The sequence below is a fragment of the Lycium ferocissimum genome, chromosome 4 (genome assembly GCF_029784015.1).
Source record: "Lycium ferocissimum isolate CSIRO_LF1 chromosome 4, AGI_CSIRO_Lferr_CH_V1, whole genome shotgun sequence".
NCBI lineage: Eukaryota > Viridiplantae > Streptophyta > Magnoliopsida > Solanales > Solanaceae > Lycium > Lycium ferocissimum.
This window is the reverse complement of record NC_081345.1, coordinates 30,400,020-30,422,339: the sequence shown is the minus strand read 5'-3', so window position 1 is coordinate 30,422,339 and position 22,320 is coordinate 30,400,020. Positions and strand designations below refer to the sequence as shown.

At 36.9% G+C, this 22,320-nt stretch overlaps 1 protein-coding gene and 1 pseudogene across 1 annotated transcript; one reads left to right on the top strand and one right to left on the bottom strand.

Annotated features, from left to right (window-relative positions):
* Window positions 1-1,348: 1,348 nt before the first annotated feature.
* On the bottom strand, window positions 1,349-1,465 carry LOC132054945 (5S ribosomal RNA; annotated as a pseudogene).
* Window positions 1,466-7,445: 5,980 nt separating this feature from the next.
* Window positions 7,446-19,185, top strand: LOC132052234 (peroxisome biogenesis protein 2-like). Its single transcript, XM_059443674.1, has 8 exons — window positions 7,446-7,799; window positions 8,748-8,861; window positions 8,966-9,119; window positions 14,701-14,837; window positions 15,525-15,625; window positions 17,555-17,672; window positions 18,021-18,187; window positions 18,791-19,185. Exons 1-8 carry the CDS (start codon window positions 7,689-7,691, stop codon window positions 18,918-18,920), a joined length of 1,032 nt encoding a protein of 343 aa, XP_059299657.1. The 5' UTR covers window positions 7,446-7,688; the 3' UTR covers window positions 18,921-19,185.
* Window positions 19,186-22,320: the final 3,135 nt, after the last annotated feature.

Genomic DNA, 22,320 nt, shown 5'->3' with positions numbered 1-22,320 from the left:
ATCTTCCTAACACCCTTGAAATTCTTCTTGCTCTGGGTTCCCAATTCCGATTTACGTGTATATTACACTATTAAAGTTAATATTCCACATCGTCCATTTCCACGATTCGTCCCTTCATTCGCTTAGTTCATTTGCCCGCAATTCTCCTTAATTAATTATTTGCATCACAACTATGCGTCATAGTCCTCCCAGTGTCTTGCCGCTTCTGGTTCTTATCATGAAATTCTTACAAAGTACGCTTTTTTCCCATCTTCTTTTAGTCAAGCCTTCATCTTTCTTTTTGCCACTACGGCTAGTTCATGTTTGTAAATATATATATTGCCTCCCAGTCAGCTTTGTTAACTTATTATCCTCTATCGTGTCCTTGGTGATTGCTCGACTTCCTTCAACCAATCCGTTAGTGTACCCTTCTTGCTTTCGTCCTCAGGGGTTTTGAGTTCCTTTACTCCTAATGCTCTTCTCCACTTGCCATTTTATAACATTGGCCCTGGAGTTCGTAGAATATCCTTTCAGAAGTGCAATTCCGTTTTATCTCTAGTTTATCTTTTTAGAAGGGCTTCTTCGTTCCCAAGGTAATTGTGGCGTATTATTATAACTATGCATTCACCAATTCGGGTGCCTCTCCAAAGCCGTAAAACCCTCTAGCATCTTCGCAAAATATTGCTTATTCTTTCCCAATTTACATTCCTATTCGTTGCTACTGCCCTTCAGTCCCACCTATCAAAATCTGTTTTCGGGCCCCATATATTCGTTCCACACTATCATACGCTATTCCTTTCGCATCCTTACTTTTAAAATTCGTCCAAGTGGTCCTCTACCTCTACCGTCATCCTAAACTCTCTCTATCGGAAGCCTTTATTGGCCCTTTTTAGTAACATACTCCCCTTGCTCCTATTTCTCCTTTCTCAGGACATCCTATTCTTCTTTCTCTTGTATACCCACTTCTTCTTTTCCCTGATGTTATTGTGTCAAGCTTATCCAATTCCATCTCTTAGAGAAAATAATGTCAACTTGCTCTGTAGCACTTGCCACTTGAACTTCAATACCCTGCTCAATCAGTACCTTTAACATGTCGCAATGTTGATTATCAGGGCATACCTACTGATTATGTAACCACGCTCTTAAGATATCGTGTTCACCTTTTCTTAACATCTTACTTACCAAGTGTCCCCAACACTACTTAAATTGTTCCTAATTCTGTAGCTGTAATACGTCATCTTTCTCTTCACCAAGCCGGTCCGCCTTATCTCTCGCAATCATTTAAAGTCTCCAACCGTGAGTTTCACACGCTTCTAATTTCCCTTAAGCTATTCTAGTTCCTCATCCTTCTCTTATGTCTGAATCTATAGGACTTCTTAGCACACTTCCCAGGGGGTCACTCATCCTAGTATTACTCTCGCCCAAGCACGCTTAACTTCGGAGTTTTGATGGGATCCGGTGCGTTAGTGCTGGTATGATCGCATCCATCCTGCTGCGTGGCCTTTATCACATGACCTAAAACAAGTTGAAGTTCTACGGATCCCAATAAAATTCCCGTACTGCGTTTCCCTCCGGATTGGAAAAGTCCTTTACTCTCATGGTCGAGCATATGCTAGTTAGCCTTCGGAACTCCCAATAACAACCACCAATCAACACACACAACTATCTTCCATTCCTAAATTTAAGATTCCTAGTGGTGGCCAAAACATCTTAGTCGCAGTTTTCCATAAGTACTTTGGCTATCGGTTCCTCGAAACTTCCATATGTCAATTATTGATGATATCCTGCAATAATTGTACGTACATAAGAAATTCTAATAAAAGGCTCATATACTTGTAGTCGACCTGTCCTGCTCTTGGTCTGGAGGGCTGTAAAGTGAAGTATCCTCCTCAACGTCCTCTTGCCATCTACTGGTCTGGCCCTTCTCATCTCTCTCATCCGAATCCGAGGGGTATGAATATCCTAGCAGCTCCTGATTTACCAAAGGCCATGATAAAGGGCTAGAATAATTAGTAACACTCACAGACGTAGCTGCCCTAACATAATGCTCCACCATAGGAGAAGCTGGAGGGGTCAACTCTAGTACTGCCTCGAGAGCCTCCTCCACCGAGGTCTCATACGAACCCCTCAGACGGGTCCGTCTCATATCTATCTTCCGACGGGCCTTCCTCCATGGAAGTCAAGAAATCTGGGGGGATGGTCTCGGGGTCCTCGGAAGGGTCTGTCTCAATAGAATAGCTGGGACTCCTCCTGCTCGGTCTTGGAATCTGGGGTACCAAAGCCACACTGGGGGCTTTCCTGGCACCCCTACTATCTGAAGCAGATCTCTTCATCTCTCGTCAACTGCTCCTCCCTACTGGAAAAGAGGGTCAGAAATGATCTTTCCTAGACTCTGGCTCTATCGCACGATCTAAGATAGAAGGGAAGGTCAATGATTCCTAAATGCCCCGCAGCCTCCTGCTTATAAGTGTGACCGACTTCACACCCATAAATAGGACTCTATCGGACACAGTCTGTAAACAACCCTAGGACGAACTGCTCTGATACCACTTTTGTCACGACCCAAACCCATGGACCGTGACGAGTGCCTGACCACTGCTGACCAAGCACCCCTAACCTTGTACTTGATATATACTGAATAACCTGGTGGCCCATTTCTAACTTATCCGAATGATAGCATCGGCTGTAAAATTTATACAAAATACTCTGCCTCAACAACTCATAACCGGTCCACCCGGAAATATATATATATATGTGTATATATATATATATATATATATATATATATATACAACGCAGTCCGACATGACCACTACATGTACTGTACATGAAATAAGAGACCACAAAGCTACATGACGCTCCCACTATATACAACTGTCTACAGACCTCTATGGAATATACACTGTAGAAAAGACAGGACAAGGCCCTGTCATACCCATATCTCTATATAGCAAATAGCATCCGAACCAATGGAGCGCAAGGGGCCGAGAGGACATCCTACCAAACCGGATGGAGCGCTACCGATCCCGCGCATGAACGATAAGAGAGGGACGCTCCCACATACAATTGTCTACCGGACCTCTATGGGTCGTAGAAAAGATAGGACCAGGACCTATCATACCCATATCTCTATATAGCAAAATAGCGCTCGAAACAATGGAGCGCAACGATCGCGTCCGAGGGACATCAAGAAAGGACGCTAGCGGCATGAACGCACACAAGAAAAGACGGTATGCGAGTATGTAAAGCATAAATAACAACATAACAAGAAGTATGGAATGTGAGATAAAGAGATAACCTGTACATCCGATTGCCTCTTAAGGCGGATGTCATGCATGCTAGCTTTAATTTCTTTTAATCAACATTATAAATACATACAAGTAAACTGCCCGACCATATAGGTACGGTGTTATGCTGCCCGGCCATTTAGGCAAGGTGTTATCATCATTAGCCCGCGTCCAGGCCTCCCGCATCCGGGGTAATCATAAGCTGCCTGCTGTAATGGTGTGTCTGCCTGGCCGCCTATAGGGCGGCATGGTGATATACTGCCCGACCATGTAGGCTCGGTGTTATTAAAAATACATACATAATTATAAAGCATGCATGAGAGCCCAAGTAAAAGCTATAACTCTATCGGAGTGACGTAAGGTCGATAACCTCCGATTTATATTATGAAATAATCATCATCGCTATATCTCATCTCGAAGGAACAATTCATAAGGTGGGATGGCCAACAATGAATAACATCAAAGAAATTATGAAATAAGATCATTAAGCTCATAATAATATCACTTCACAAACTTCGGAATCTCTAGAAGTGAAATCATCATCAGTATCATTATCATAGCACACATCTTATCTCTTTTTCATCAGAAGCTCTTAAGAATCTTTAACTTTCAACTTTGGGATGTAAGAAGGTCATGGGAATATATAATCATCATCATCATCATCATTATCTTCATAAAACATTCCCGTCTTTAACATCATAAGAAACTCTTCGAACCATGAATCCCTAACCTTTGAGGATAAGGACATTATGGAAAACATCTCATCTCTAGTATCATAGGAAGCTTTTAAGAATCATAACTTCTAACTTTTGGAAGTAAGAAGATTGTGGAAACATATATGGAAACATAACATAGGAATCATGCCTTTTGAAAGAAAGGGACTAGCCTTAACATACCTGATTAATCTTCTACTACTCAACTTAATGCTTATTCTTCCGAGCACGTAAATCTACATTCAAAAGAATTTATACTACCGTTAGAATTATCGCCATATGCCTATCTCAAGTCTTTAAATCAAACTCCTTTAGAATCTGCCAAAATTCGGGCAGCATCTCTCTTGTTTATATGCCTAGCCCGAAATCACAATTCAACAGCCAACAACAACAACAACAATTCCAACATCAAAAACATCATTACGAACATCAGTATATGTTGTAAAACATCTCTCACGAAGTTTTCCAAATTCTTCAACTAACCAACTCATTATACAACAATTTAATAGTTTTACCTTCGAAAATAAACCAAAACTAATATTAATAAGGAGAGATTCATACCTTACTCCCTCTATTATGGCAATATCTTCACTTTCCTCCTTGAACTTGAGCCAAGACTCGTCACTATACGATTTTATACTCGTAACTGTATGTTGTCTGGACCAGAATCCCAGGATTATACTCAATTTGCATTAAAACTTGGTGTGTGGAGGTTGTGGAGGATTCCAGAAAATTTGGGAAGCTTGGAGGATGTTTGAATAAGGAAATAAGGGGGTAACCCCTTTTTATAACATCTGAGGCTCGGGTTGCACCGACCTAAGAATTGCTCAGTGCGTTGGCGCTAGGTTGTCAGCCACCCCTTCTGCGCGTTCGCGCAGGGCATTTTCCTAGCCTGCCAGTCCAACTTGTAACGTCCATATCTCCTTGCTCCGACACCGTATTAACGAGCGATTTATTACGTTAGAAACTAGACTTTGTGAACTTCACTTTAGGCTTTTGCTTTATCTCAAAACCCTTCGTATATTAAAAGATATTCTTCCTCCAAGTTGGGCCAAAATTGCCCTTCACATTTTTTTCCAAAGTTCCAACAACTTGGTTTCCTTGGTTCGCTCGCCCTTCGATCCTTCTATAGCTTATTGTATGAACCTAGACCCTCATGATCATAAGATAAACACGTATCATCTCATATGCCTCCTGAAAAGTAGCTCGAGACTCAACACACAAAATTACGGGGTGTAACATAAGTGATGGTTAAGGTTCATTAAATGTTTGGAAATAGAGATTTCTTCCTTATTTTCAAAAAGTACCTGCTTAAACCTTAATACTAGTTGTTAATATGGACTGAATGTATGAGGTTAGATAATTTATTGATGTTGTTCTATAAATAGGGATGTACAGATTGTTGTGCGCTTTATTAGTTGTTGAAGCTACTATTTGGCTGCTCAACCCTTGAACCTGAGAAAAACATGATTACATGATTAATATTAGTAATTTTAGTGAATTTCTAGACTAAAATTAATCCTATGTGAATGTAAGAGATTGTTGAGGTACTGTGGTGATTCATCTTGAACAGTTTAAGGTAGTACTAGCTTTCTTGATGAGACTATGTTATCTTGAAGTCTTCAATCTGCTTTCCTAAGTCTGCATACTTTGTTTATGGCATGGTTAATGGTATAAGCCAATAATTAGGACAAATAAAGGATCATGATTAGACTGAAATAAGGTTTAAAAAATCTAGGTACATATAGGAGTCTCAGGATGTGGTCAAGGCACTAAAGTAAGACTAAATGGGGTCTGATTACATTTGAATAAGCCTAAGTATACCTTAGTCTGTTTATATATGCTTGTATTGGTTTAAAAAGTGACCTTGGCTAGTTGTATCTTATATACTGAATGTAGGTATAAAATAAATAGCATTCTAGAATATGACTTAGAAGTTCTAAAAAATGAAGATTGGGAATAAGGTCTATTTGTTTGGCATGATGTGCTCTTAGATGGTCCACTAGAGGCTGATATTGGCTTGTGAAACTGTAAAATAGTCTAAGAAGAGTTAGGATACTTAGATACGTCAGTCACACCCCGACGAGGAGTATGACGGGCTCCGCCCCATGGGCCGGAGATCACCTGACTTAATAGTTACTTTGAACATCATATACCGTAATTCAAAGAACACCTGCACACAGAAAAGGCCCAACATAGAGATATCCAATAATCCAACATCTCTATACATATGCGAACCAGCAAGGTCGCTACGACATCACGAGTATCATAAAGTTGGCAAGGCTAACAGTAAAGTATCACAGACCAGAACAATGCCAACATGACCATATACAATGCTTACATACCCCACTATGTCTATGAGCCTCTAAAAGTGTACATATGAACATATATTACACTAGCAGAAGAGTACCAAAGATAGCAAGTCCAGGAGAAGGGCACTTACGACACCGCCGAGCCGGAAAATCCTCATCGCGGTCGCTCCTCAATAACCCCCGTCGAGCTCGTAGCACAAAATGCGACGTCCGTGCAACGGGACATCGTACGGTAAAAGTACTGAGTATGTAATGCTGGAATCAATAACATAAGTAAGACGGAGATATAAGGAGATTAGAAGTAACCTGCCATCTGAGAACATACAATACACAATGCATGAGTTTAAAATCATATGCAAGCATATACATATATATAAATAGTATCATCATCATAACGTACCCGGCCTTTTCAGGACTCAGTGTATAACGTACCCGATCCTTTCAGGACTCGGTGTGTAACGTACCCGGCCCTTTCGGGATTCGGTGTGTAATACCAATGTGTGTAATGATCGGACTCGGTGTGTTGCAGACATGTGTACAGTACCCGGCCGACTATAGCGCGGCTCGGTGTAATAAAATACATGCATATATATATATATATATATATATATATATATATATATATATATATATATATATATATATATATACAATGCATAATAAGCCAAATGAAGTAACAACGGCCTTTCGGATTGACGTAAGGTCGTAACCTCCGAATGAATTATGGAATTCATATCGAATCCAAGGATATAACTTAATGATAATAAACATGGTAATATGGTAAGGATCAATCAAATAATTAAGGCATTAAGATTTGAAATACATAGCATAGGAATGAAGTGAATTTGTTATGGAACGCCCAGATTCATGTTCTAGTAGGATTCGTGCCAAAGAAAGAGAGAAATAAAGACCTTACATACCTTATCTGTCAAGTCACCACTTAAAGAATCCCTGACTCCAATGCTTGCCTTTCACCGGAATAGTCGAGGTGTGTCTTCTTAGTATACAAGCAGATAGAAAATGAACGAAGATGTGGACTGCAGTAGAACTAATAAATTACTCCAGTAATAAAATTACGGCGTGGTTTGATTGTTGAAGTCCTCTTGCCCCAAGAAAACTAGTGGTGGTCACTAGGACGAGACTTCCAATAAATCTTGAAGCGCGAGCTTCCATGACTCATCATTTTTAAAAGACGAAACTACCCTTCACAAATATCCCTAACCGCTCGTATTATTCACTTTTTTTTTTAATAATAAACAAAGACGTCAACTGTTGTGTCTCAAATTTGTCTTGCGTGGTCTGAGAGTAAATTACTGGAATTCATTACTTGAACTGAATTACCAATTTGTTCATCACATATATCTGTAGTTAAAATTTCATTTAAATTATATCTAGATATGGACAGGCAAAATCTAGCTTCATCGTCCTCTCCCCCACAACAAGATGCTTGGATCAATACCTACCGGAATTTACTTCCTCAATGGCAGTCTCTTCCTCCATCACGCCAGGTACTCTCACTGCCCTAATTCCATTTTATGCCACTAATTTTAACCTTCGTTTATACTTAAGATGACAACCAATTTCCAGTTAGGGCAGAAAGTGTATGTCTAGTTGATTTTTTTTTTTTTTAAATGTAATGGTACAGTGGTATCTGCACTTCTGTTTCATTTGATGTCTTGCTCACAAAATATTGTCTTTATTATTGAATGGCTTAATCCATGGAAGTATTTTTTTTTTTTTAATCCACGGAAGTATTGTAAGTTATTGTTTCAGTTTTGATGACAAAACTGTGCTTTGGCTTCCTATCCTGTTGTGGAAGCCAGTGGCAGAACCAGGAATTCAAGTAAGGGGATTTTTCTTAAAAAAAAGTTCTTAAGCCAAGGGATTCAACAACTTATATATATGCAAAAGAAAAAAAAATCATTTTTTCCTTATCTATGTAGTATAATTTTTCAATGAAGGACCAAGGGGTGGCTCCGCATTGGAAAGTTTGATGGAGCTTAGAACATTCATATACTTTACTTTTTATTTTTTGTGGGAGATTAGAAAAATGTATTTAGATCCCCTAGTCAGGCCCAGATTAGCTTAAATTTTCTTCAATTTGTATGCGAGCGGAATGATATTATTGGAAATACGGGATCCTTTGTTCTTGTGGAGCTTCATTGTATGATGGCTAGAAATACAAGAAATTCATAGAAAGAAAAGGCTACCCATTATCTTGAAATTATTTATAGTTTTTGGTGTGTTTTTCTCTACAAAAATTTACTTATTTCTCGACTGTAACAACAAAAAACTGTCCACTTTCCTTTTCTGTTGTGAAGCTCTTAAAAGCCAGATCTCTTTTTCTGTCTGGGCTCAGAGAAGGATGAATAAATAGTTAGCCATTTTGAGGTTATATTTGCTGAGATTTTTGCTCTCAGCTACTGAAATTTCTTTTTGATGACTAATTTTGGCAGTCAGCCATTCCAATTTCAATATCCAGAGTTAATCAGGTAGATGCTGGCAGATTGGACATTGAAATGTCTGCCATGCTAAAAGAGCAGTTGGTTAAGGTCTTTTCTTTGATGAAGGTACATATCATGTAACTTTTTTATGTTATCATTGAATTCATCAAGTCTTCATGATTCTGTTATCTGACATAAGTTTGATATGTATTTCTTTTTTTTGGGATTAGCCAGGAATGTTATTTCAATATGAACCAGAACTTGATGCTTTCCTTGAGCTTCTAATCTGGCGATTTTCTATCTGGGTTGATAAGCCTACTCCTGGTAATGCTCTCATGAACCTGAGATACAGAGATGAGCGTGCAAGTGAGATTAGAGGAAAAGGTTAGAAATTCATCTTTACTTAATCTTGTTGCTCCTTTTTCATAATTAGCTTGTTCCGACCTTTTCTGATTCTCTGTAATGTTGGAAATTTTGTCCTTATAAAATTGTCGTATCGTGTTGCAAGCTATGGATATTTGAGATGGTTCTAGGCTAAAAATACTAGTTTGAATATCCTTTTGAGTACTCATGTTTGGCTTTGAGGAGTTGGCTTTATTTCTTCTGAAGCTAAGACGGTTGTACTTTGTACTTGTTCTCTTCTGCTTTCTTTATTAAGCCATTTTTTGGGCAAATAATGGTATCTCCTCAACAACAACAACAAACAACAACAACATACCCAGTGAAATCCCACAATGTGGCGTCTGGGGAGGGTAAAGTGTACGCAGACCTTATCCCTACCTTCCAAGGTAGGGAGGCCGTTTCCAAAAGGCCCTCGGCTCAAGAGAAAACATGGCAGAAAAGGTCAGATAAGGACAAGCAATTCAAAGCAGTATGAAAATGAAAATAACGAAAGCAAAAAAGCCATGATAAAGCAGTCTAAAAAAAGGAGCAATAACTACCACAGATAAATAAGATAATTTAAGTGCAAGAAACAACATATAATAGCACAAATTAGAGGACATGAAACTAAAGAGCAAAACTGCGACTAGTAGTACAAAAGGATAAGCGGAACTACCTACTAACCTTCTATCCTAATATGAGTCTTTCATAACCTCTTATCTAAGGTCATGTCCTCGGTATTCTTGGCACGTGTGCTACACGTGTATGCCAAGTCATGTAGTACACATTTTCAGTAAATAATATCGATACAAGAAAGATAATAAAGTAAAAGTTTATGTGAATAATCAATGTGGATTGTCGTTTTGTCACATGTTTGTTGATATCAAGATGATTGGATATTGTCTGAACGAGCTGTTCTTCCTCAATTCTGAATCCCACTTCTTATGTCTGTCAACAAGAGCCCAGCCCCTGGTTCAATCGATAGATAGGCCGAAAACATATTTCTGGACAAATGAACAGACCTTTCCTTACTTGACTTGCCAACAAAGCGGTCAAACCAAGTAACCGAGTTCATGCGTCGGTACCACGTCCAGGATCTTAGGAAAGGGGAAGCTCAAATGATGTCTAATGGGATGGGCATGCTCCCCACTGCTCTATGATTTATTATAGTCATACTCTGTTTTGTACCTGGTAGCTAGCCTTTCGCTTCCTCCTTGCACTAGATTTTGACTTGAATTCCCCCTGAAAGCGAGAACGCACTATATGCCTTTAAAATAAAAAGAAGGCTGGAAAAAAGAGAGAGCTCCTTTCTTTTCTAGCTTTGGCGGGAGGAATGAAAATCCTATCCTATACAAAGGCCTATATACAAAGAAAGCACTTTGCCTAGAATCCCAAGTTGCCTCCCCTCTCCTCTGAGGCCGATCGCATCCACTTTTGGAGCCCCTCGCCTACGAAGATGAACAATCAAAGTGTAATTAGATACATGTGATGATTTTACTAATTATTTTGCTTTTATGATATACATATCTCATGTAATATTTCCTTATAGACGATAATCCTGGTATATATGTGTACCTTTCATCCGTTTCGGTTGCTCTATCATAACCGAAACTCTTGTTATCGGCATTGACATCCCACTTGGTAGAGCAACGTTAAGTTGGCCGTGGAAGGAAACATGTTAGTGGTTAGTAAAAATGAAATTCAACCCAAAGTCCTTTTCTTCTCCACGAACAAACAAAAAGTTGAGTTTTCTTGATTCAAAAATACCGTAGCAGCCATTTAAAGTAGAATTGTACGAAGGAACAAGGAAATGACCACGAGATCGACAGAGTAATTGATATAAAAATGAATGAATAAACACTCTTCATACACCATTGCAAACTGAAGGACCTGAAATAAGCAACCAAGCAGGATAAGATCTCAAATATTTTGATATTATTGTGAGCTGAATGGTAAAGAAATTAGGAAAGACAAGCACTCAACAACATAAAATGGCCTGCAGTAACTAAGGAAAAAGGACTCTGACGTAGCATTTCCATTACAGGTGCAGCATGTATCCCTATATGCTGATATTGCCAAATTAACATTTTGGAAAATCCTGAATTTTGACAGTTCTAGAACAATTGTTTGTTGTACTTAGGAATAAAAGAGTATTTCAAGTTGAAGTTGAGAAAAGTCTCATAGTGAACTTTCACCACATTATTTTAAAAGGATATTTTACTGATAGACTAAGCATGAATGAAGACAGGATATGTGACGTATAAACTGAAAGGAATTTGCATTACTATCACAGCCACTAAAATCGAGGACTGAAATAATGAATTATTTTGTACCTCAAAGGCATAAGCACATAAATAACATAGAAACTAAACATAGAAGCTAAGTGACAAACAATTTGGTCAATGTTTTGTGCCTTAAAGGCTTAATTAGAGTACATGAGCATGAAAAAAAAAGGGAAATTGAACAATATATAGCATCCGATCTCTTTGGTTTCCTCAGCATTTTTTGTTTGTCATGAAGCTAAGTGACAAACAATTTGGTCAATGTTTTGTGCCTTAAAGGATTAATTAGAATCCATGAGCATGAAAAAAAAAAAAAGAGAAATTGAACAATATTTAGCATCCGATCTCTTTGGTTTCCTCAGCATTTTTTGTTCTGTCATGAGTTTACTTTACTTCTTCAAGCCTCAGGTTAACTCCCTCTGACTGCATTACTTCTTGTGTTCTGCAGAATTAGATGCATTGCCCGCCATAGCTATAAGATGTAAGGAATCAAATTAACGGGTTTTAAACAGGACATATTTAACATCACCTACAATAACTGCATAAAAACTAAGAGATGACCTACATGTTTTTATCACTTTTAATAGAAAAATTGAGGATTTAGACTATAGATAGTTTGTTGAAGGAAAATTACAGAATTCTAACATTAGCTTAGACCTTTCTTGGTCTTTCTTTCCGCTTTAAGCCCCTGAGTTGTTGCTCTAGCGTTGTTGCTCTACTTCCGAGAGTTCTTGGTTAAGTCCAAGAGTCTTTGCTTTTGCCGCTCCCGCATTCTGCTCCCTAGATACACAATGGGACTACCTGCCATCTAAACAACGAAAATTAGTACTCCTATGTATGTCTATATATATCTATAGTCCAAGAAAACTGTAGACATGTTTTTTGCTACATAAATAAAAGTGAACTTACAACTCGATTTCGACGGATCGGAGATAGATATGACCAAGGACTTAGCGGGGAAAATAGATGGAGGGAATAGTAACGGGACTGAAGATGTGACCATCAAGGACAATTGTGAAAAACGTCTATGAGTAGAAGTTGACTATTGAAAGGATATGGCAGTTTGTTGAAGGAGAGTTACGTGACCAAACATGCTGGGCTAACAGAGAAGATGGAAAGTTAGGTAGAAGTGCCGGGGTTCTGATTTTATACAGAAATTGAAATCAAAGGGTGCAACTGTTCAGAAGATGATAGTTAGAGGGATGCCAAGTCAAAGAGGCGTCTGTAACAGAGGAGCGGTAGAAGGCAGGAGTCTATTTTAACAGGCGTCTAAATGTTTTTTTTTTCTTTTTTTCTTTTTTTATTTTTATTTTTTAAAGCAATAAGTTAAGGGTATTTATGTAATTTAACTTTCAAGTTAAGGAGTTCATGCTTTTAATATAGTGTGTATATATATATACACACACACATATATATATATATGTGTTTTGCTGACCTACAACAAGGTTGTAGGATAACAATGTACGCACTATTTGATTCACAAAAATAGTCTTGTCACTTATCTAATCCATCAATAAATTTGGGCAGTTGTCTTTTTATCATAAAAATCCAGCTCATCATTCCTCTCGTACTTTTTCCTCTATTGCCCGTAATTGCATCTTATTTTCTCTCATTGCCCAGCTTGAGAGCAACTAAACACCCCAAGATATTCTTCAAGAATTGAGTTTTTAGATCAAACCCATCGTGCTTATAGATTTCATGAATAATCTATTTGGTATTTTTATGTTCCTCACAGGAAAAGAGCATGAGAAAAGGCAACTAATTGGTATAATTAGATTCAACTTCAACCCTTACTAATTCAAAACAATCTGTACTCTCAAATGAATTAATCCAACTAGTAAATAATTGTGAAAAGTGATTTAGTGTGTCCGGTACATCGTCAAATTTGTCTTCATATCTACCTCGCAGCCCCATCTACAGGACCAGGCAGTGACTCATATTTATCTAATGATTATGGAGAGCCGACAAGTGGGGATTGCTAAAGTTGGCAGGAGGTGGAGGCTGACGACAAGGAGACGGCCTGAAGGTTGGAGTTAATCTGGGAGGGAAATGTAAGAGAGGAGAAAGAAATTATAGAGTCTAGGTGAAAGACCCAAAAGCCCCTGAAAGTCTCTATTTCAATGAGGTGGCAGGGCTATTTTTGTGAATCAAAAAGTGGGTACATTGCAAAATCCTATATATATATATATATATATATATATATATATATATATATATTTTTTTTTTTATTTTTTTTTAATCTGGACTCTGTTCAGTCTTACACTGTTCATCTATTTCTCTTAACCTTTGTTCTTAATAACCCTCTTCTTTAACCACACCCTGGACATGGCTAACATTTCATCCTTTTATCATTTTTGGACATTCTCAACACCTAGGAATTTACAGTTTAATCGATCGAGTTTATTAAGAAATTAAGAGAATAACCATATACTAAGAGTAACGGATTCATAATAACAAGAAATTACTTAAACATAGATTTATATGACTTAGATTTACAATAAATAAGTTGGAAGTCTTAGATTTACAATAAATAACTTGAAGTCTTCGGGACTTCAACTTCGGATTTCAAATTGTTAAAGAATCTTTCTGAATTCAGCCGGGTGCGCTTGGGGCCCCATCGTCACGTGAAAATTTCAGAAGAGTCTTTATATATATTATTAATCTTCCTTCTTCAGCTCCAATACATTGTTTTTCTGAGAGAAGTTGGTGACTAATCTTGAAATTACTGTTTAATAGATACTTTTATCTTCATAAAGACTCAATAGTAGGTTGTCTGGTGTTTGGAAACCGAACGTCGTCATCCGTTTTTGGAGTTCCTAGAGAGGACCTCTGACTCTGAGTAAGATGATCGTCTTTGGTCTTGCTCTATTTAATTACTACTTACAGATAAACTGAGCTACTTGAGCCCCGTAAAGCTTTATATTTTATAGCAAGTTTAGATTGGCACGTGTATAACATCGGTTTGTGCTGGAGAGACCATTTGGATTGGCTTGGAAAATCTCGTTTGTCTTACTTTGTGTTAGAAGTACAGAGGTTGACAGTTTCATGTAATCACATTTGTTGTTTCTTGTATCAACTGCTATAATTTCAGGTGCAGTTTAATTGTTTGGTAAGTCTAAATTAGCAAGGGTATAGCATCAATCTGTGATGGAGGGATTGTCTTGGAAAATTTGTTTGTCTTACTTTGTGTTTGAAGTGCGGACGCGGAGGTTGACAGCTTCATGTAGTTGCATTTCTTTTTTCTTACGTCAACTGCTATAATTTCAGTTCTAGTTCTTTTTCCTTTTCCATGCTTGTTTTAGTGCGAACTGGATTAGAGGGACCAGGACTTACTGTTGCTCAAAAGCTATGGTACTGTGTTGCAACAGTCGGTGGTCAATATATATGGGCTCGTCTACAATCATTTTCTGCTTTTCGGAGATGGGGTGACTCTGAGCAGGTACTTGAGCTGTAGAATTGTATCATGTACGTTCAGTATTATACTGATATTTTATCTAACAGTTAGTTTTCTTTTCTCCTTAAACTGAATCTTTTTGGCTGTTATTACAATATGAGTTGAAATTGACCTTATAAAATTAAAAAATAGAAGACTTGAAATTGATGGGATCACATTTACAGACTGCATGTTACTTTTTAAGGTACTGCGATTATTGAGATAAACAATGCATTGTGTGTCTGCAATTATTAAGACGTGAGATAAACAATGTATTCATTAATATTAATAAATGGCAAATATGTAAGATCACAAGATTTTTTTTCAAGTATAAGAAAAAAAATAAAGTTGGTTTTAAAATTAAGGTGGACAATTAGGTTCAAATATAATGTCAAGCTCTCCTTTAAACAAAAGTTGACGTACACTAATTTAAGAAGATAATTGGAATATGAAGTTGAGAATCTTGATTCAAGGTAATAGAAAAAGTATAAGTTTGTCCCAAGTTTGGAAGCTGTGTACACTTGAATAGTACAGTTTTAAAGTCTTATGTTGATGTTGCTGTTCAGTCGAACAGTCTTTTGAAATAGGACAGGGGAGTATTAGTTAAACAAAGAACACTAACTTGTATAATACTGATTTTACAGTGTCGACGTAAAAATTTTTGGTCACTTGTTAACTTTGTATTTGCTTCAGAGGTCTTTGGCACGTGGAGTGTGGTTGTTAATGCAACGGATGGAGGGGGTCTATAAAGCAGCATCTTTTAGCAATTTACTTCTCTTTCTTTACACAGGAAGGTATAACTCTTTGCAAAGACGCTGCTTCTTATTTCTTTTCCAATGCATGACATGACCACCGGATAAAAGACGAAGATGACAAAAATCTAGTTCGTAAAGTAGTTGCTATAAGTAATACTGCCAGAATCTGTGCTTTAAGTGCTTACTGCTAACAGACCTGTGCATGTGTGACAGAAGCACAGATTTGAGCATGTATTGTTTTGTGCTAATTTTTCAATTAAAAATAACTAAATCAGAGAAATTTCTAAGATAAAATTTGTGGAGAATGTTCTATTAAAGAGGACATAAAAGGATGAGTTAGGAACTAACCAAGTTCCTATTGTTTCAAACCAGCTATTAAGGGTGGCAAATGGGTGGGTTTGGTTTGGTTGAAAATGGTTTGAACAAAATGGGTTGGGTTTCAAACCGCCCATATTTTATGTGGGTAAATATTGGTTGGGTGATAAAAGGCTGGGTTGGTTATGGGTTAACCCATATTATACTAGTGTAATATTATTTCAAGTGTATGTTTATAATTTTTTTCTTTTGTCAAGTTAAATTAATTTTTTCATATAAATTTCAGGGGTGGGGGTAAGAATTTTTTTTTTCATTTTTTATAAAAGTAAAATATATGAAATTGATTATTTTTTTTGGGGGGGTGGGGTGGGGGAACAGAAATTCTTTTCCATTATTTATAAATATTTTATAGAAGTAATATATATGAAAATTGAAATTTGGGGCGGGCGAGGGCGGGGGGGTGGGTCATGGAGGGGTAGGGGGGGTAAGAATTTTTTTTCCATTTTTTATAAAACATTTATAAAAGTAAAATATTTGAAATTGATTTTTTTTTTTTTTTTGGCCGGATAGGGGTAAGAAATTTTTTTCATTTTTTATAAAAGTAAAATATTTGAAATTGAAATTTGTGGGGTGGGGGTAAGAGTTTTTTTTTTTTCCATTTTTTATAAAATTTTATAAAGGTAAAATATATGAAATTGAATTTTTTATGGTGGGGGTTAGGGTAGGGATTGGAGTGGGAGGTAAGAAAAAAATTTCTCCTTTTTTATAAGCTTTTTATAAAAGAAAAATAAAGTATATGAAATAAAATAAAAAGTGTGAGGGGTGGGGGGGCATGGCGGGGTGGGTGGTGGGGTAAGGGTTGGGGTGGGAGGTAAGAAAGAAATTTCTCATTTTCAAAATGAGTTGTTATTGGGTCTAGTGTGTTCTTATTTGAATACCCAGATTTTTATGGGTTAAAGAGAGATTTGAGCCCATATTTATCCTCCTGAAATATGAGTGACCCAACTCACTAACATGTGGGTAAAATGGCTAATTTTCTAAATATGGGTTCAAATTGCCCCCTCTATCAGCTATATATTACAAACTTTGTAATTTGGGAACCATCATTCCATGAATGCCACTTTTAGTTGAGGGCATCCTTGTAACGGGAAAACTACAACAGAAACCATATTTGTAATTTGTGGACAATGTAGAAAGGCTTTTGTTCTTTGCAAAGCAAACAGGCCTCTAAGCTTCATTTGTCCTTTGTTTTGATTGGTAACTGTAGTGAGCTATGAGCATAATATCTGTCATCATGTACAAAAGCAAACGGGCCTCTAAGCTTCATTGGTCCCTTGTTTTGATTGGTAACTATAGTGAGCTATGACCATAATATCTGTCATCAATTTTTACATGCATCTCCACCCAGTTACAGTGATTCCTAGTTTGAGGGACTGAGGTCCCCAACTTATTGCAGGAATCATGCGGCATGATTAACTTTTTAGCACATTATGATGGTTGATAATGTTGATTCTACAAACATGTATAGGAGCCCTAATATGAACAGTGCCTCATTTGATTGTTGTAAATGTTCCCTGCATGTGATCTGGCCAATAAATTAACACATTACAACTCCTTAAAGTAATGACTTCTACATGTATCAACTACATGCAGGTACAGGAATCTCATTGAAAGAGCTTTAAGAGCTAGACTTGTTTATGGGAGCCCAAATATGAATAGAGCCGTGAGCTTTGAGTACATGAATCGTCAGTTGGTGTGGAATGAATTCTCGGTAATTGTCCTTCCGTTGGCATATCTTGCAAAATTTGTGTGCCCGTTCATGAAGTATTAAAAACGACTCGCTGAGAAATTTCCAGATAGTTTGAATCAATGACAATATAGAGTATTACTTCATGATTTTTAGCTGTTTCACATGCTTCCGGAGGCTAACAGAATCCTATTTTCATCTCGCATATGCATGCCATTTTTTCCTTTTGGCGGTGGGCTTCAAAATTTTATTGCTTTGCAGTTCAAACTTTGCAGCTTTCTGTTTTGGGCTTTATCTTGTCGACACGTTTGGTTCCTCGGTACACGAACAATATGAAGGGACTTAGATTTTAAACAATTTTCTAATATGCAGGAACTGCTTCTTTTGCTTCTTCCCCTTCTCAACTCAGCATCTGTCAAGAGTTTGCTTCGTCCATTCTCAAAGGACAAATCTTCAGATTCTTCAGTAGATGAAACTTTATGCCCCATCTGCCAAGGAACCCCATCAATTCCATTTGTAGCTATCCCTTGTCAACATAGGTATATACTTTTACAAGTTTTCGTTTATGCGATAGAATGGTAATGCAGTATCTCATATATGTTTTGCCTTTATTAAGAACACGCTTTCCTTATCAGAGAATAATGTGGATTCGTGGAAATTGCAGCTAGACAAACTTAGAATAGTGTGGCCATTGTTATTAATGCTCTTTCTAGGCGGGACCGTTGTACTGAGTACGGTTCTAATATTCGCAGAACATCAGAGTTAACACTACTTTTACTTAAGGTTATATAAAAAATATAAGTTTTCATTGCACTGTTTGCATCACGTCGTCTGCAGTCTGCACCTTAAAAATGATTGTGTCCAGTTTGTACAGACAACAATGGCATTCATATTTTGAGCTTGTTAAAGCCACAAATGTTTGTGGGGGGTTGCACCGGTGGGATGCTAATCTTCTTCCGATAGCCGATTTTTGTGACAAGTAAATAGGAGCTATTGTGTTTCTCGAAATCACATAGATGCTAGCTTTCAGTGGTCATTTGTCATGCATGCGCTCTGACAGCTTTCACAGTGTCATTCCTACCTTTAGTGTACTATGCATAAATGACTCTAAAATTTTAGGAATTTGTATTTCAATCTTATAGGTACTGTTACTACTGTCTTCAAACAAGGTGCTCTGCAGCTCCATCATTTCGTTGCCCCAGATGTGGTGAACCAGTCGCTGCTATGCAACGGCATGGTGGTTTAGTCAGCAACATTCCTCAGAAACAATGATTGTTCTGCAAAGTGATTGAAATGATAAAAAAAAAAAAAAAAAAAAAAAAAAAGGGAAGCTAAGTTAAAACTGTAGATCAAAAGTTGCTCAAAAGACAACTTGACAATGGAACTAGGTATCTAGATTCCTTGATAAAGCAAATTGTTCTGCTTTATTGAGTGCTTTAATATTTTAATAGTGTGGCTGTCCCTTTTCCTCTATTTACATCTCATTTGTTTATTTAATTGGAAGATTTTCTCAAATGTTGGATCAGTCTACACGCAATTGGTCCAATTTTCATCAAATGATACTAGAAGCTGTCCTTTTAACTTTGATTACGGGAACTTTTGAGGGGAAAAAGACACAATTTTCCATTTCCTTAAGGTTGTCGATTTGCACTTTAGCAAAGGTAAAAAAGTTTGTGTCAGTTAACTTTTGAAATGGCAAGAGTGCTTTGCAGTGAAATTTCTCCTGTGAAGCTATCATAATAGTATTTGATGTCACTGGGAATTCGAGGTTGATAATTTTCGAATTCAAGAACACGGTATGGAAAATGACAAGGAATTAAAAGATAGAAAGCTAGACACAAATATTGATAAAAATATGCAATAAATAGAATAGATCCTAATACAATCAATATAGCCGCGCCTCGTCTATAGGCTAATAGAATCCTCAGGAGGAAAGTATTCATCTACATTCCTCTTGCAAATCTTAGGCCAAAGTTCATAGGCAATAGACATTTTTTTGTGCGGAGTGCCCTTCAAATGCATTGGTATTTAATTTTTGACCCTCAAATTGTTGGTCTTTAATTTTTTCCCCTCGTCTAAAATTCCTAGGTTTTGGGTTTGAATCTCTGCTCAGTCAAAATTTTTAAAAAAAATTAGCTAGGTAAAACTTGAATTCGCAAGGTAGAATTTTGCCTTCAAAACTTTGCCTGAAGGAGGTAAAAGTCTGCCTGCAAGCCTAAATTTGGCCCAAATAGGCGTAAGTTTGCTATAAAACTCTGCCTTGCGATTTTTTTTTTTTTTTTTGAGCCGGGGGTTCAAATCCCAAATCTCATGGTATTAGGTGAAGGGCAAAAATTAAAAACCACTAATTTGAGGGGCAAAAATTAAAGACCACCCCAAAATAAGGGCATTCCTAGGAATTGCCCGGCAATAAAAGGCATTTCTTTTTTCTTTTTGCGCGGATTGCCCTTCTTTTGGGTTGGCCTTTAATTTTTGCCCCTCAAATTGGTGGTCTTTAATATTAGCCGTTCGCTTAACACCCAGAGGTCCTGGGTTCGAACCCAGGCTCAGCAAAAAAAAAAAAAATCGCAAGGCATAACTTATGCCTTAATGCATATTTTTACCCAAAATTAATCCTTAAGGCAAACTTCTGCCTTAAGGCCTAGCTTTTGCCCAAAGTTAGGCCTTAAGGCAGAGGTTTGCAAAATTCCAACAATTTTTTTTTTTTGGCCTTAATGCATAGTTTGAAACCCAACTTATGCCTTAAATCATCAGTTGGGGTCCAACTTATGCCTTGCGATTTTTTTTTTTTTTAATTTCTGAGCGGGGATTCGAACCCGAAACCAAGGGGCTTTTAGCGAAAGGTAAAAAATTAAAGACCACTAATTTGAGGGCCAAAAATTAAAGACCACCCCCAACGAAGAACAATCCTGCAAATTGCCCGAGGGATTTCACCCATTATCTACTAACTAGATAACCTAAGGCTCAAAAGGCCATTCATCAATTCATACCTCAAAAATTAAGGAACTAAATCTTTATCTCTACTATTTAGAAGCTAGCTATTCATTACGAAAGTAGCCCTTATATAATTGAACTTAGGATAGAATGCAATTTGGCCGTCTTTTTCAAATCAGTCATTTGAATATCCACATTATCCTATTGTGAAAATTCAAATTTTCTTGACTTAATCTTGTAAAGCTCCTTTATCTTCCAAGTCCGGGATGACTATCTTGAGAGTTAAGTATCATTCCTTTTTTAAAAAGAAATTGTCATTGAATTTATGGTTACTTTTTTCTTAACAGTGATCAGTGGTCCCGACCCGATAGTCTCCACGAGCTTATAGGCGACGATTTTTGTTCTTCTTTTCTAAACTGTAAAACGTCACCTCTCTTTGAGAATCCTTTTTTGTGTTTTTGTTTCTTCTTTTTGGTTGACTCTGATCGAAGAAGTCTAAATGCAAGCTACATTTTGCAGTTGACAGATCACTAAACTTGAGATTGAGTACAAGTTTGATACAAAAGGGAAAGGAGCATTTGCAATAGTAAATTTTTGCTAGTAGCAGTGCGTGATCTAGTGGCCATTGAAGTGGGATGGAAACAAACAAACAAACAAAAAAAAAATAGATAATTTATGTGTACTTGTGTAGTCGCGATGAGTTACTATATTTCTACTATATATAAATGTGGTAAAGGGACGAACACAGCTTCCCATGGTTGTACCATGGGCTTTAAAAATTATACACGCAATAAATTCTTGTACCATAAGTTATATAAATTGTACAGTTTAATTAACTATTTTTATATCCCATATAGACATATGTCATAGTAATTAATATTTATCCCCTTCTCATGTATAGACGTATATACTTCAAATTTAATTCTCCGACACATTTATTTCCTCCGTACACTTTTACCTGTTCACTTTTGACTTTTCATCTTCTGGCTGAATATTTATTCTCTTCTAATGTATAGACATATGCAATTCAATTTTAATTCTCCTGCACAAATTTATTTCTTTCGTGCACTTTAATTTGTTTACTTTTGACTTTTCACATTCTTTAAGAATTAATAAATCTCACGTGGATATATGCCATAATACCGAATATTTATTCTCTTCTCATGTATACATGTGTGCACTTCAAATTTAATTCTCCGATACATATTTATTTCCTCCGTGTACTTTTATTTGTTCACTTTTGACTTTTCACGTTTTTGCTGAATATTTATTTTCTTCCCATGTATACATATATGCACTTCAATTTTAATTATCCGACACATATTTATTTTCTCCATGCATTTTTATTTATTCACTTTTGACTTGTCACGTTATTTAAGAATTAATAAATGAAGTACTCCTTCCGTCCCATATTTCTTGGCCACATTACTTGATTTTTCACGTTCTTTAAGAATTAATAAATGAAGTACTCTCTTCGTCCCATATTACTTGGCCACATTACTATACTTGACTTTTCACGTTCTTTAAGAATTAATAAAAATGAAGTACTCCCTTCGTCCATATTACTTGGCCACATTACTAAAAATATATGTCTATTTATCTATTCTATATTTTTCTTCTTTTCTATTTCTAATATATCTAAGTGTGAAGAGAGGACTAACACAACAATAGAAATTTGTATCACAAGCTATATAAATTGTACATTTTAACCAACTACTTTGTTATCCCACGTGGTCAT

What these genes read in the sequence shown, in the direction of transcription:
- LOC132052234 (XM_059443674.1), top strand. Translation starts at nt 7,689, where the DNA reads ATGGACAGGCAAAATCTAGCTTCATCGTCCTCTCCCCCACAACAAGAT. An exon ending in AAGTGAGATTAGAGGAAAAG is followed by an intron (nt 9,120 to 14,700) that starts GTTAGAAATTCA and finishes TGCTTGTTTTAG; the next exon opens with TGCGAACTGGATTAGAGGGA. An exon ending in GATGGGGTGACTCTGAGCAG is followed by an intron (nt 14,838 to 15,524) that starts GTACTTGAGCTG and finishes TATTTGCTTCAG; the next exon opens with AGGTCTTTGGCACGTGGAGT.